At 38.2% G+C, this 12537-nt stretch overlaps 1 protein-coding gene across 8 annotated transcripts in view; it reads left to right on the forward strand.

Annotated features, from left to right (window-relative positions):
* Positions 1-12537, forward strand: part of CASK (calcium/calmodulin dependent serine protein kinase) — a 1033919-nt gene that overhangs the window by 946489 nt on the left and 74893 nt on the right. For 5 of the 8 annotated variants that reach the window (XM_029603127.1, XM_029603128.1, XM_029603131.1 and 2 more), the window contains one exon: positions 5549-5614. The exons of the other annotated variants lie outside the window; for them this stretch is intronic. In XM_029603127.1, coding sequence (XP_029458987.1) covers positions 5549-5614 — 66 coding nt within the window. The remainder of the gene's footprint in view (positions 1-5548; positions 5615-12537) is intronic. 8 annotated transcript variants of the gene reach the window in all.

Genomic DNA, 12537 nt, shown 5'->3' on the forward strand with positions numbered 1-12537 from the left:
ACTCTTGAGAGGAGTAATGTTCAGAGAATACCACATGTTTGGGTCCCAATGAATATAAAGACCTAAATGCTTAATTCTTTTTTGCACCCACTTTAGAGGAAAATTTGTCCAGGTAGTGTGTAAGTTGCCTGAAATGACTAAAGCTTCAGGTTTGTCCAGATTTAACCGTAGGCCAGAGAAACTACCAAATAATGAAAGTATCTCCAATGTTCTATGCATATACTCTCTGGCTTTTGGCAGAAAGAGTAAAATATCATCTGCAAACAATTTAAAGAAAGGAGAATTGATCGTACTCTCTGCCTCAGCCACCATTTCGTTCAATGTCACCACCAGCAGTTCAATTGTTTAAATAAATAGCAGAGGAGACTAGGGGCAACCCTATCTAGTTCCCCTTTTCAAGAGAAAGGGTTGAGAAAAAAAACTCATTCACCAACACCTGGGCTTCAGGATTAGAATAGAGAACCCAAATAGCATCATAAATTGCACTCTGAAACCCATATATTGGTAAAAGCAGGTTTCTCTTCCTATTCTGATATTAGAAGAGTCCTTAGATTTAGAAGTCCATTGCCATACATTTGGAGCTTAAATCTGGTTTTGAAGGCACTGATTAAGCCACCTTTTGAACTACTTACATTTCTGGAGGAACAAAATATTTTTTGGTGCGAATCTGGTGTGAAGAATTGATGAGCTCCATGCTGTCTTCAATTTCCATTTCTCCTTTCCTTCAGTTCTTTAGTGTAGTGGTTCTCAACCCAGTCCTCTAGAGAGAGCCAACCAGTCAAGTTTTAATGATATTCATAAGGAATATGCATGTATTTATATTCATTGTGAATATCCTGAAAATCAGACTGGCTGGGTGTTTCCTGAGGACTGGGTTGAGAACTCCTGCTTTAGTGATCAGATTGTTTTAAGGACAGTTCTTAATTTCATTTGTAAAATGTATTAGCTTTTCATTTGAATCAGGAGGTAGCATAACCTACCTTGTGCCTTGTCTCCGCATCTCCATCAGAATAAAGTTTACAGTGCCTGAACCTTAAGACATTTAAAAATTGTATTTGGAGAGGATCTTTGTGGAAGGGCCAGCCCAATAATTCATTGGAGTGCAGCACACTGTCTTGTGGAATCCGGCTTCTGCTTCTCAAGCCAGCCAGGGCTGAGGATGCTGTGCAGGCAGCGCTCACAATCCCTCAGGTGAGGGAGCTGCAGCCTTTGTACAATGGTCAGACTCAAGGTAAACACGTTCCATATTCCAAAGGTTTCTCCCATCAAGGCGTGGACTAGATAGAAGTGGGAGTTAAGAATGGCGGAGAAAGCCCTAAGATGATGTGTGTAAAGGCTTATAGCACTGCATCCCCAGTAGGGGCTGGTTTAATTCAGCTGGCAACCCAAAGGAGCAAGAGGAGTACAATAAAACAACTGATCACTTGACACAATACCGTAAACTAGCATACTACAAAAAAGCAATTCTTGAAGCCAAAAAGAAGTACTTTAGCACAAAGATAGAAAAATACACAAACAACCCTAGAACCTTTTTCAAAATAGTTGATAATCTTACCAAAGATACCTCAAACTCCCCAGATAACCTACCCGAAAATAGAAGCAATGAAATAGCTAGATTTTTTAACGATAAAATTGAGAACCTGCGAACCAAACTACCAAAGACACACAAACAAGAGATTAAAATGTGTAAACGAGACGTGACACAATGGTCCGAATTCGAAGAGATAAACAGTGAAGTCAAGAACATGATTAGACAACTTAACCCTGCCCCGCACCAAATAGATACATTACCCATATCTGAAATAAAAAAGCTTCCTGAAATCACCGCACCAACCTTTGCAAAAATTATAAACTCCTCCTTAGGAGAAGGTCACATGCCAGAAATACTGAAAGGAGCAATCATCAAACCTATACTAAAGAAAAAAAACATGGACCCCCTAACACTAGCAAACTATAGACCGGTATCCAACCTACCGCTAATGGCTAAATTAATTGAAAAAACAGTACAAAAACAATTATCTGAGCACTTAGATATTAACAATATCCTTTACCCATCACAACACGGGTTCCGTAAACACTACAGCACCGAAACACTTTTACTCGCACTAACAGATAATATACTAAGAGGATTCGACAGTGGAAAACATTACATTCTGATATTACTGGATTTATCATCAGCATTTGACACAGTGAATCACAAAATACTAATAAAAAGGCTTGAAGAAATAGGATTACATGGTAAAACAATCGCATGGTTCAGGTTATATCTAAATAACAGAACATTCCAAGTTCAAATAAAAAGCACTCTATCTGAAAAAATTACCCTAAAAACAGGAGTTCCACAAGGGTCAGCACTCTCAGCTACTCTTTTTAACATATATCTACTTCCACTATGCCATCTCCTTGCAGGACTAGGAGTCTTACACTATGTTTACGCCGATGACATTCAGTTAATCCTACCAATAGAAGACACTATTGAAAAAACAATGTCTAGCCATTATGTATCTAGACATAATAAAACAACTACTCAACCAAATGGAGCTGATAATTAATATCGATAAAACTGAATTCATACACTTAGAAAGAAAGCGCATGAATATCACACAAACTCCAATAATTCTTAACAGTAACCAAAAAATTGAATTAGCCAAGAAGGTACACAACCTCGGAGTAATAATTGACACAGAGCTAAACCTCAAACAGCACATAACACTAAAGGTCAAAGAAGGGTATGCTAAACTCATGATACTCAGAAAACTTAAGCCATTACTATCATTGCCAAACTTTCGCAAAGTGCTCCAAGCACTGAAATTTGCAAGCACCGATTACTTTAATGCTTTACTACTTGGCTTACCCTACACTACAATACGACCACTGCAAATATTACAAAACTCAGCAGCTAGAGTTCTCACTGGAAAAAGTAGAAAAGATCATATCACAGATACACTTGCCGAACTACATTGGCTACCCATAGAACAAAGAGTGAAGTTCAAAGCTCTTTGCACAATACACAAGCTAATCCATGATGAAAAAGCAGAATGGCTGAACACAGCACTTCGAGTACACGTTCCACATAGAAATTTAAGATTAGCAAACAAAGCCCTCTTAACCATTCCATCTGTGAAAACAGCAAGACTAACCCAGGTTAGGGAACGTGCACTGTCCCTGGCAGGGCCCATGTTATGGAACACTATGCCCCTTGATCTAAGACTTCAGAGAAATCATAAACTTTTCAAAACACACCTCAAAACCTGGCTTTTCACACAAGTCTTCAAGAAAGAGAACAACGCAAGCTAATAAATAAGGTTAAGCGGACTTAGAGCACCCAGCTCACAATTTCAAGATCCTACCTGGAAATTATTTTATCCCTCGAACAACTGTAGTCAAACGGATAGGTTAAATAGCAATAAAACATACAATCCCCTATGAGAATTTCAGCAATGTAAATTCCACGTCACAAACCATACTACACTTAATGTCGTATTGTTACCGAATAATAATGGTGCACTCTGGGGTAGATTTTGAAAAACTGCGCGATCGTGTACTTTTGTTTGCGCAGCAGGCGCAAACAAAAGTATGCTGGATTTTAGAAGATACGCGTGTAGCTTCTAAAATCCTGGATCGGCGCGCGCAAGGCTGTCGATTTTGGGCAGCCGGCGCGCGCCGAGCCGCACAGCCTGCCTCCGTTCCCTCAGCGGCCTCAGAGGGAACGCTCTTTCGCCCTCCCCTTACCTTTTTCTCCCTTCCTCTACCTAACCCACCCCCCCCCACCTTTATCCATGGATTTACACCTCCCGGAGGGAGACGTAAATCCATGCGCGCCAGCGGGCTGCTGGCGCGCCGAGACCAGATCCGGGGGCGGTTCCTGAGGGCGCGGCCACGCCCCCGGAACGCCCTGGCCTGAAACCACGCCCCCGGGCCCGCCCCCAAAATGCCGCATCGTTCGGCCCCGCCCCCGACACGCCCCCGACCACTTCACAGGCAGAGAGGGTGGATGCTTCTGCAGCAGAGATTTGTAAGGCTACTGTCTGGAGGTTGATACATACCTTTGTTAAATGTTATTGTATTGACACATGAACATCAGCAGAATGGGATGCTGGGAAGAAACATTCTGCAAGCTGTCCTTAACCCATCTACGTAGCACACTCCTGAGGTACAGACTAGCAGAGACATAACAGAAATGTCTCTTACCTGCTAATCTTTCTGTTCATTTATTGAGTCTGTACCGAATCCACCCTAGTAAAGATAGCTGTGGGAGAGGGTATTGAGTTGATATGAATTTAATGTGATTTTTATGATCATATTCTAAGATGTCTCCATTTTTTTTCTCTCTTGCAAAATACCTAAAGTATTGCTGGGGAAGCATGCAGACTGAGTAAAGAGGTTCAGCAAAAGGACTTCTGGGAGGGAGGAAACATTATAGGAACTTTTCTTGAAGCGTTGATCTGCCAAGATAACAGGTGGCACCGCACCACACATGGTCCATACTGTCAAGAGACTAACAATTGTCAGGTAGAGAGATTCCTCTTGCTGACATCATCGATGCTTTACTGCCTTCATACAAAATGGCTGCACCTAGCAGCAGGAAGGAGCCCTCCTCTGTTATTGCTAATATAAACCGTTTGTCACCCTGTTTGTCACATTCCGTTTCCACATGAAACATAAACATGTTGAGATTTATAGTAATATTTCAATTTGCTGGTAGAAGCTAAAATATCAATGTTCAAACCTCAAATGTTATATTCGTGAATGCAATTGACAAAAACAAAATGTGATAATCAGTAATGCAGAAGCAGTTTCAACATTGTCTAGAAAATTGTTTTACATCAAAAAAAATAAGGATGCCTTCAAATTGAATAATCACATTTTGAAGCTCATTAAAGAACTAAAAACATTTTAAAAAATTGATTCAGTTGTGACCGAAAATATAAAAGACTTGAACTTGATTTCTCAGTTCTTTGTAAAAGAACAAATGCCATCAGGAATTCTGCTAAATAATTAATTTGGAGATTGAATCATTCATAATGCTAATTATAAATTTGAATCAAAGGAACATTGTTGCACTATAGAGGAATAGTAAGAGAAATGTTCTATTTGGGGAAGGAGTTCATCATCTTTGACAGGCTTATAAATTAGTTTAGTTTATAGTTTACTTGGATTTAAAAATTATCTAGCTAGGGAGGTACTTCTAGCTGACTGCACAACAAGCCTACCTGAATCATCAGGAGGAAGTGCTCCTTTAGTGAGAAGCAGGAATGCTACAGAGATTTTATGCATTTGATATTTATGAGAACAAAGCACCACAAATGGAAAGAATAAAACCTATTCTGTTCCTATGCATAGAGCAGTGATTCTCAAGCTTTTCAGTTTGGAAGCTCACCTTTAAGCTATAGGAAAATCTCAGGACTCACTGTGGGAAGGAAAGGGCTGATACAAAGAGAAACCATACAGTCCAGTGCTCCCACAATGCTGCCAGTAGGTACAAAGAGTCACCAGGTCAAACCTCCTGCATCACAATTGTCAAGTACTTTTTTTTTTTATTTCTCAGTTTTAAAATTCATGGATTCTGCAGATGCCAGACACTTTGGCCACTACCAGACCACCTGCAGAAAAGGTAACCCAGCCCTGATGTACTGTACCAATACTTCCTCAGGACACCATCAGGGCCTGGATGGACAATGTCTTGTTTATATATTAAGAGTCCAAAATGTTTAAATTTAAAAAATCATTAAGAATCTGTATAGAATTATCCACTTCAAATCACAAATAACTAATATAAGAAAACCACTTCCTTCTATAAATACCACATTAGCATTAAAAAGTTCCATAAATAGATTGATTCTTTTCAGCAGTTCAGTGTGTTTACTTTATTTGATTATTGCTATCTATTTCATTTGTGATATTAGATTAGTGTTCTGTCTGATTCATTAACTGTTTGTTTTCATAAAATGTACTCATTTATTAATATTACTGATAATATCACAAGCTCAATATATATATTTAATTTCTCATATAGATCTCTGGAAAAGAACATACATCCATGCTTTCATGAAAACTGTTTCTCTTGATCATTTTACATTGAATCTGCTTAGATTTAATCCTCAATGATCTTTTTAATCTACTTTAATATAAAAAGAAATCCTCAGCACCATTCAGACACAAGGTTGTAAACTAATTTATTCATTGTGTATCTTTGTCCAGAGCATTCCCAACTTTGCAAGTTTAGCATCTACTCAGTGATCATAAAATTATAATGAGATGCATGCAAGGAACAGGTTTTAGTGAAGGCATTGTGTTTATCTAGCATTGTAATCACACTCACATGTTCCTGTTTTCTTTTTTTAAATGTTCTCATTGTAAACACATTTATAACTAGGAGGAAATAACTGCCCTTGGCAGGTCCGTGGTTAGTACAGGCCCTGTAACACAGTGTGATGTGCATATCCTGCAGGTAGTGCAGTTATTTCTGTAAAATTCTTGATGAGGTAAAAATAGTCCAGTCTGAAAATGTAGTATACTTGGCAAATTATACTTCCAGTCACAAATGTTAGCAAGGAGATGAAATGTCCAACATGTATGGATGGATTGACACTGAGTTGCAAAATTTACTTATTAAAAATTCCTATTACAGCACTTAACATGACTTCCTGGGAAAGCCGGGAGAGAAAAGGTTCCATGTTTGCCACACGCCAGATATTGGCCAAGGAAGCTGTCACAGAATCCATGAATTTTAAACCAAAGAAATAGCAGAAATGCTTTAAAAAGGAATAACGTCAACTAATTATTCCCTGTTGCTCTGCTTTTGGACTCATTACACCACATAAATAAAACCGAGATTAAAACCATCAGTGCTTATCAAAGCTTTCTCAGACTGCAAATGTGATTTGTATATGCAATTGACAAAACTGCTGGCTCTTGGTTCTGCTATGGAATGTTGGCTTTTCTGGCTAAGTGATCTAAACGAGACTTTATGCTATGACCCCTCTGAGACCCACAGCTTGGGAAGGCCTCCGATGTAGAATTGCAGAATCCAGTAAAAGATAACCAGTGAAACAGGAAATTGATACAGTGATTGGATGGCATGTCTCCAAAGGATCCAGAAACTGCATACAGATATTCCTGACTAGGGACGTGCAGCCTTTTTGCCTTTTTTTTTTTTGGTTCAGTTCAGGTTATTCATTTTTGTCCTTTTTCCAACCAGATTTCGTTTTAAGATGAGATAGAGGCAGGAAAAGCTACAGATTCTTCAGGTTGTTTTGGAAAATAGTGTGCATTATTTGCCAAAACAAATAATTGAAAAACTTTTGGAATTTTCAGAATGAGCTGATTTTCAGTTCATTTGATCCTAACTGAACCAAAAATAATCTTATTCAGATCAGTTTTCCCCATTCGTATTATCCAAATGCACATTCCTATTCCTGACTATATGCACTGTACATATTGCATGCACTTATATACAGTCTATTACAGGCAGATGCTGGGCCAGTGTATACTTATTAGTTCTCTGTAATTTTTAAATCTGAGTTGAACTTTTTGTTCTATTCAAAGCCTTAAATAGGGCCAGATGTACTAAGCATGTTTCTCAGGGAAACCCAATATTTCATAAATTAGTAAGGGCTTGCAGCTTCTGACCCTTTTCATACATTGGTCTGTGGCCACTGCCTCACATTCTCCTCTGTGTCTTTTGAATCAATGAAAGAAGCATGTGAAATAAATAAATATTGTTTTGTCAGAGAGCTACTATATTTGAGGAGGTGAAATTTGTAAGATCCCAAGAAAGACTTTCCAAAACAGAATATTTGTTCAGATGTGAAGTCTTTTGTAGGGATGCTAGATAAGAAGAAGAAATTTGATCTTACATTATAGGTCAACAGAATAAGTATTAAGTTGGTTTGATAAATTCTCAGGAATTTATTTAAAATTAGAACTATATATTCTGTTTTTCCAGGCACATTATTTTTGTTTTGGAGTGGGGCATAGCTTATTTTTTGTTCTTGGGTGATTCAGGTTAGTGGTTGAAGACTAAAAGGAATAAAACCTTTTTATAATAGTCATGTAGCAGAAGAGAGATCTGCAGTGGGCAGTCATCCTACCTCCTGCACAGTTTTCTGAATTAAATGGCTGCTTTTATATGCTGGACAAGAATATTTTTGGCAGATAAAATCCCCACTGCGGCTTGTCATAATAGTTTATGCCTTCCAATGAGAGATTGCTGTATGATTCCTAATCATATCAGAACTTAAAGTGAGTGAAGGAAGCAGCCTTATCCTAACAGGATTTGCAGGCCTGCAAAGAGCAGGATTAGAAGTGTGGCATCCAAGGAAGCTTTGACATGCTCATTTAGAAATACAGATATTCTCTATTGATTGGTCTGTGTATGAGAAGAGTGTGTACAGAGAGCTCAAAAATATTGGAGGTTGGATGTACGACAGCACCTTGAGGACAACCAGATGGAAAATGAGGTACCCTGCTTTGGCAGACAAACGCAAAAATGCAAAACAGGACAGGTGCTCTTTAAAACAAAAAAACATATTATATATTACTGTTGGCAAAAACCATTGGATCGATCATCACTGGTTAGTACCTTCTGGGAAGATGCTTCCTCTGATCTTTCAGCATATGCTGAGCTACAAGTTCTCACTCCTGGTATGTGCCACTTTTCATTCTTTTGCATATATCAGAGAGAGGACAGTCTGAAATCTGCTAAGCAAGCACTCTCCATGGATGAATATTGATACCTAAAGCACTTTGCTTAAAAGATTTACCGAAAAGTTAAGTCATTTTGGCATGCCAGTATCATAATTACCCTGAAAGTGTTGCATAAAGTAGTCTATTTGCCGTGTTAGTTGACTTAAATGCACATAAAGCTAATACCTTTTTATTGAACTAAATTAATACATTTTCTTTTAGCTTCTTGCCTTTCCTCCGGTCTAAACAAATGTTTTGCTCATTTGTTTTGATTTTTCATCCACCTATCCATACAGACTCAGAGCGAAGAAAGTGGCTTGCAAAAGTATTCAACCCCCTAAAAAGTCAGCAGATTTGTGTGGATTACAAATTAGACTTACATAGATTGTTCCAGACAATGTTTGTTGCAGACCAGTATGACCTTTAAGTAAATTTTCAAAGTCACAATTCATTACTTCTCTGCATTTTTTGTAAAATAAAATTAAAAACTGAAAAATGCTACTTGCATAAGTGTTCAGCCTCTGTGCTATGGAAGCTCCATGTTTATGCAGATGAAAGATATTTCCCTAACAATTGGCTTACAATTGGCCTCTACCTGTGAATCGTTTAAAAAAATAAAAAAAAAAGGTTTTTCTGCATAAAAGGCCCCCTAATTCCAGTACCATTGGTCAGACTATGAATCTGAAGGGAAAGCTGTGAAAATGAAGAACAAAGAGCATTCTAAAGAAATTAAAGATAGTTATAGACGTTCACAAGATAGGAAAAGGCTACAAATAATATCCAAGTGCTTGCATCAAAACAGTGAGTGCTGTTGGAGTAATTGTGAGGAAATGGAAGCTGCATCATACCATCCAGACACCGTCTACACAAGGCCATCCCTCAAAACTCAGCATCAGAGCAAGGAGGAGATTTGTGAGGGAAGCCACAGAGAGGCCAACAATCACTTTGAAGGAGCACAGAGTTCAGACTGGAGTGGAGGTGCACCTGTCAACTATATCAAGAACTCTGCATACAACTGGTCAGCATGGGAGGGTAGCTAGAAAGAAGCCATTACTAAAGAAAAACCACATCAGTGCACATCTGGAGTTTGCCAGAAAGCATCAGAATGACCCAGCTAAAATGTTAAAGTTTTGTAGTCAGATGAGACAAAAATGGAGCTTTTTGGCCAAAATTCAAAACACTATATGTAGCACAAACCTAATACTGCCCATTCCTCAGCAAATACCATCTCAGCAGTAAAGCATCATGTTGTAGGCATGCTTTTCCTCAGCAGGGACTAGGCATCTTGTTAAAATTGAAGGACGGATGGATGGTACAACCTACAGGGAGATACTACAAGGCAACCTGCTAAAACTTGGGAGAAAGTTCACCTTTCAGCAGGACAATGATCCCAAGCACAAGGCCACAAAAAGGTGAATGTTCTAATAATGGCCAAGTCAAAGTCCAGATCTCAATCCAATCGAGAATCTAGCACTATTTGAAAATTGCAGTCCATAAGCATCTTCTAAACAACCTGGAGCAAATCTGCCAGGAAGAATGGGCAAAAATAACTCCCAAACTGTGCAAAGCTGGTAAAAACTTACCCCAGTAAACTTAAAATTGTTATTGCAGCAAAAGGTAATTTTACAAAGTACTAGTCTGAAGGGGTTGAATATTTATGCAAGCAGCATTTTTCAGTTTGTTTTATTTTACAAAAAATGCAGAGAAATAATGAAGTGTATCTTGTAAAATTTACTTTAAGAGCATACTGGTTTGCAATAAGCATACTGCCTAGAACAATCTTTGTCATTTGTAATCCACACAAATCTGCTGACTTTTGCAAGCCACTGTATAAAAAATAACAAAAAACAAAATTAATAGTGTAGCAGAAATAAGTAGTAATTGCTGACACATATCAAACTGGCTTTCAGTATTTCAAAGACAGAACTTTTGGTCATCCATCGAAGGAGTTCTATTACACCTCCCTGTTTGAAGATTGAGAGCATTGATATACAGCTGTCATCTGATGTATAGAGTTTAGAGGTTATTATTGATTTTGGTCTATCATTTAAGAAGTAAATTAAATCTGTTATTCAGGCAAGATTTTTTAAACTATGTACTTTGCATGGTTTAAAACCATTATTGATGGCTGAGGACTTTCGAGTAGTTATACCATCTTTAATAATACCCATGTTGGATTATTGCAATGCCATATATATATATAGGTTTGCCTGCTATGTCGCTATAAGCTCTGCAGCTTTTTCAAAATGCAGTGACCCATTCAATTTGTGGCCACAATATGAGAGATCATATCTCTCCAGTACTGTACCATCATCGCTCGTTGACAATTGAATGGCTTATACATAAGCTCCTTGCATTGGATTCTTTTCCATAGTCTAACATAGATGCTGTGCATTTACAATCTGTCACGTTCTTTGCGATCATCTCAGAGAGGCTTGCTTGACAGCCCTACTGTTTGCCATACACCACTAGAAGAGCTGCCTTTTCTCTGACAGCACTCATTTTGTGGAACTTGCTCCCACAGGAATTGCATCTGTTAACCTGCACTAAGAGTTTAAGGTTTCATTGAAAACATATCTGTTCAGGCAGATATTTTGTAACCTGTTCGCTCTTTGGGTTTGTTTGTTTTTTTGCTGTGAGATTCCTGTGCACGTTGGTCTGCTTTGTTTTGTCTATTATGCTGATTATTTGTTAGTTTTGTTTTTATGATTGTTTGTAGTAGTAGTTAGCCGCCTAGTTGTTCGGCATTAGCAGCATATAAATGTCAATAAATAAATAATGGACACAGTCTTACAAGAATGACAGAAAATATATAACGGGCATAGTCCTATACAACTATAACTTGCATCATCAACAGGAAGACACAAACCATAGCAATAAATATAGCAATCTCAGCACAGCAACTGTCAAATCAAAGTCTAAAAAAGAAAATGCCTGATAAATTGTTAGTTAAAATCTATATTCTGTTTGGACCTGAGAAAGAAAGTGTAAAGTCCTGCAAGTCAGGAACTATATTAAGTTAGTCCAATAAAAAGGAATTCCCTTATATTGTTTTTGTTTGTTTGCTAACCTTTATTTCTGCACCTGAAAGTGTTGTTATAGGAGTGTAAACACACACTTAGTTGTGGGATTGTACAGATATAAAACAGTGCCTAAAAGACGTGTACAATTTTAGAGCTGTGCCTTCCTTCTACGCTTAATGTTGATACATTCTCAGAGAACAAGGTGGCATGCTTTCCCTGACTATTCCAACATGCCAGAAAACTGAGTTCTCACGCTGTCAGAATGGACACCATTTTCCATGTCGCCCAAAGTCCCTCACCTTTCTTTTCATACAGTTAGAAAAAACTGCCTTTAGTTCCATGTGTGCAATTTGTTCCTTTTTTAAGTATCTGGTGTCTAGTTGTGCAGCTCTATTGTTATCTTTTTACACTAGAAAACAAGTTTACATGTCTGTGAGGGAATAAATAGGCAACAATTCAATATGATTTTTATTAATGTGACTTGTTTGACCGCCTTTAAGTTTATAAACTATCGTAGCGATTAACAATACAAAGAAAACAATACTTTCCTAGCATCTAGACAGATGGATTCAGGACCAGTGGGTTATGCACCTCTACCAGCAGTTGGAGATGGAGCAAACTGATGTCACAGTATACATATACTCTTGCGGTGACGACAGCCTTCCAGTATTCTCCATCTCTAGCAGATGGTACACATGCATTTCCCTACTGGGGATTGCTTCAAAATTTAGAGGAGAATTAATTGATTTGAGTTGCCCTGCTCTCCTGCAGTGTTATCTAATGGCCTCTCCCCCAGTTGAGAATTCATAAAGTGATTTCCGTGCTC

This window comes from Rhinatrema bivittatum, chromosome 5, assembly GCF_901001135.1.
Source record: "Rhinatrema bivittatum chromosome 5, aRhiBiv1.1, whole genome shotgun sequence".
NCBI lineage: Eukaryota > Metazoa > Chordata > Amphibia > Gymnophiona > Rhinatrematidae > Rhinatrema > Rhinatrema bivittatum.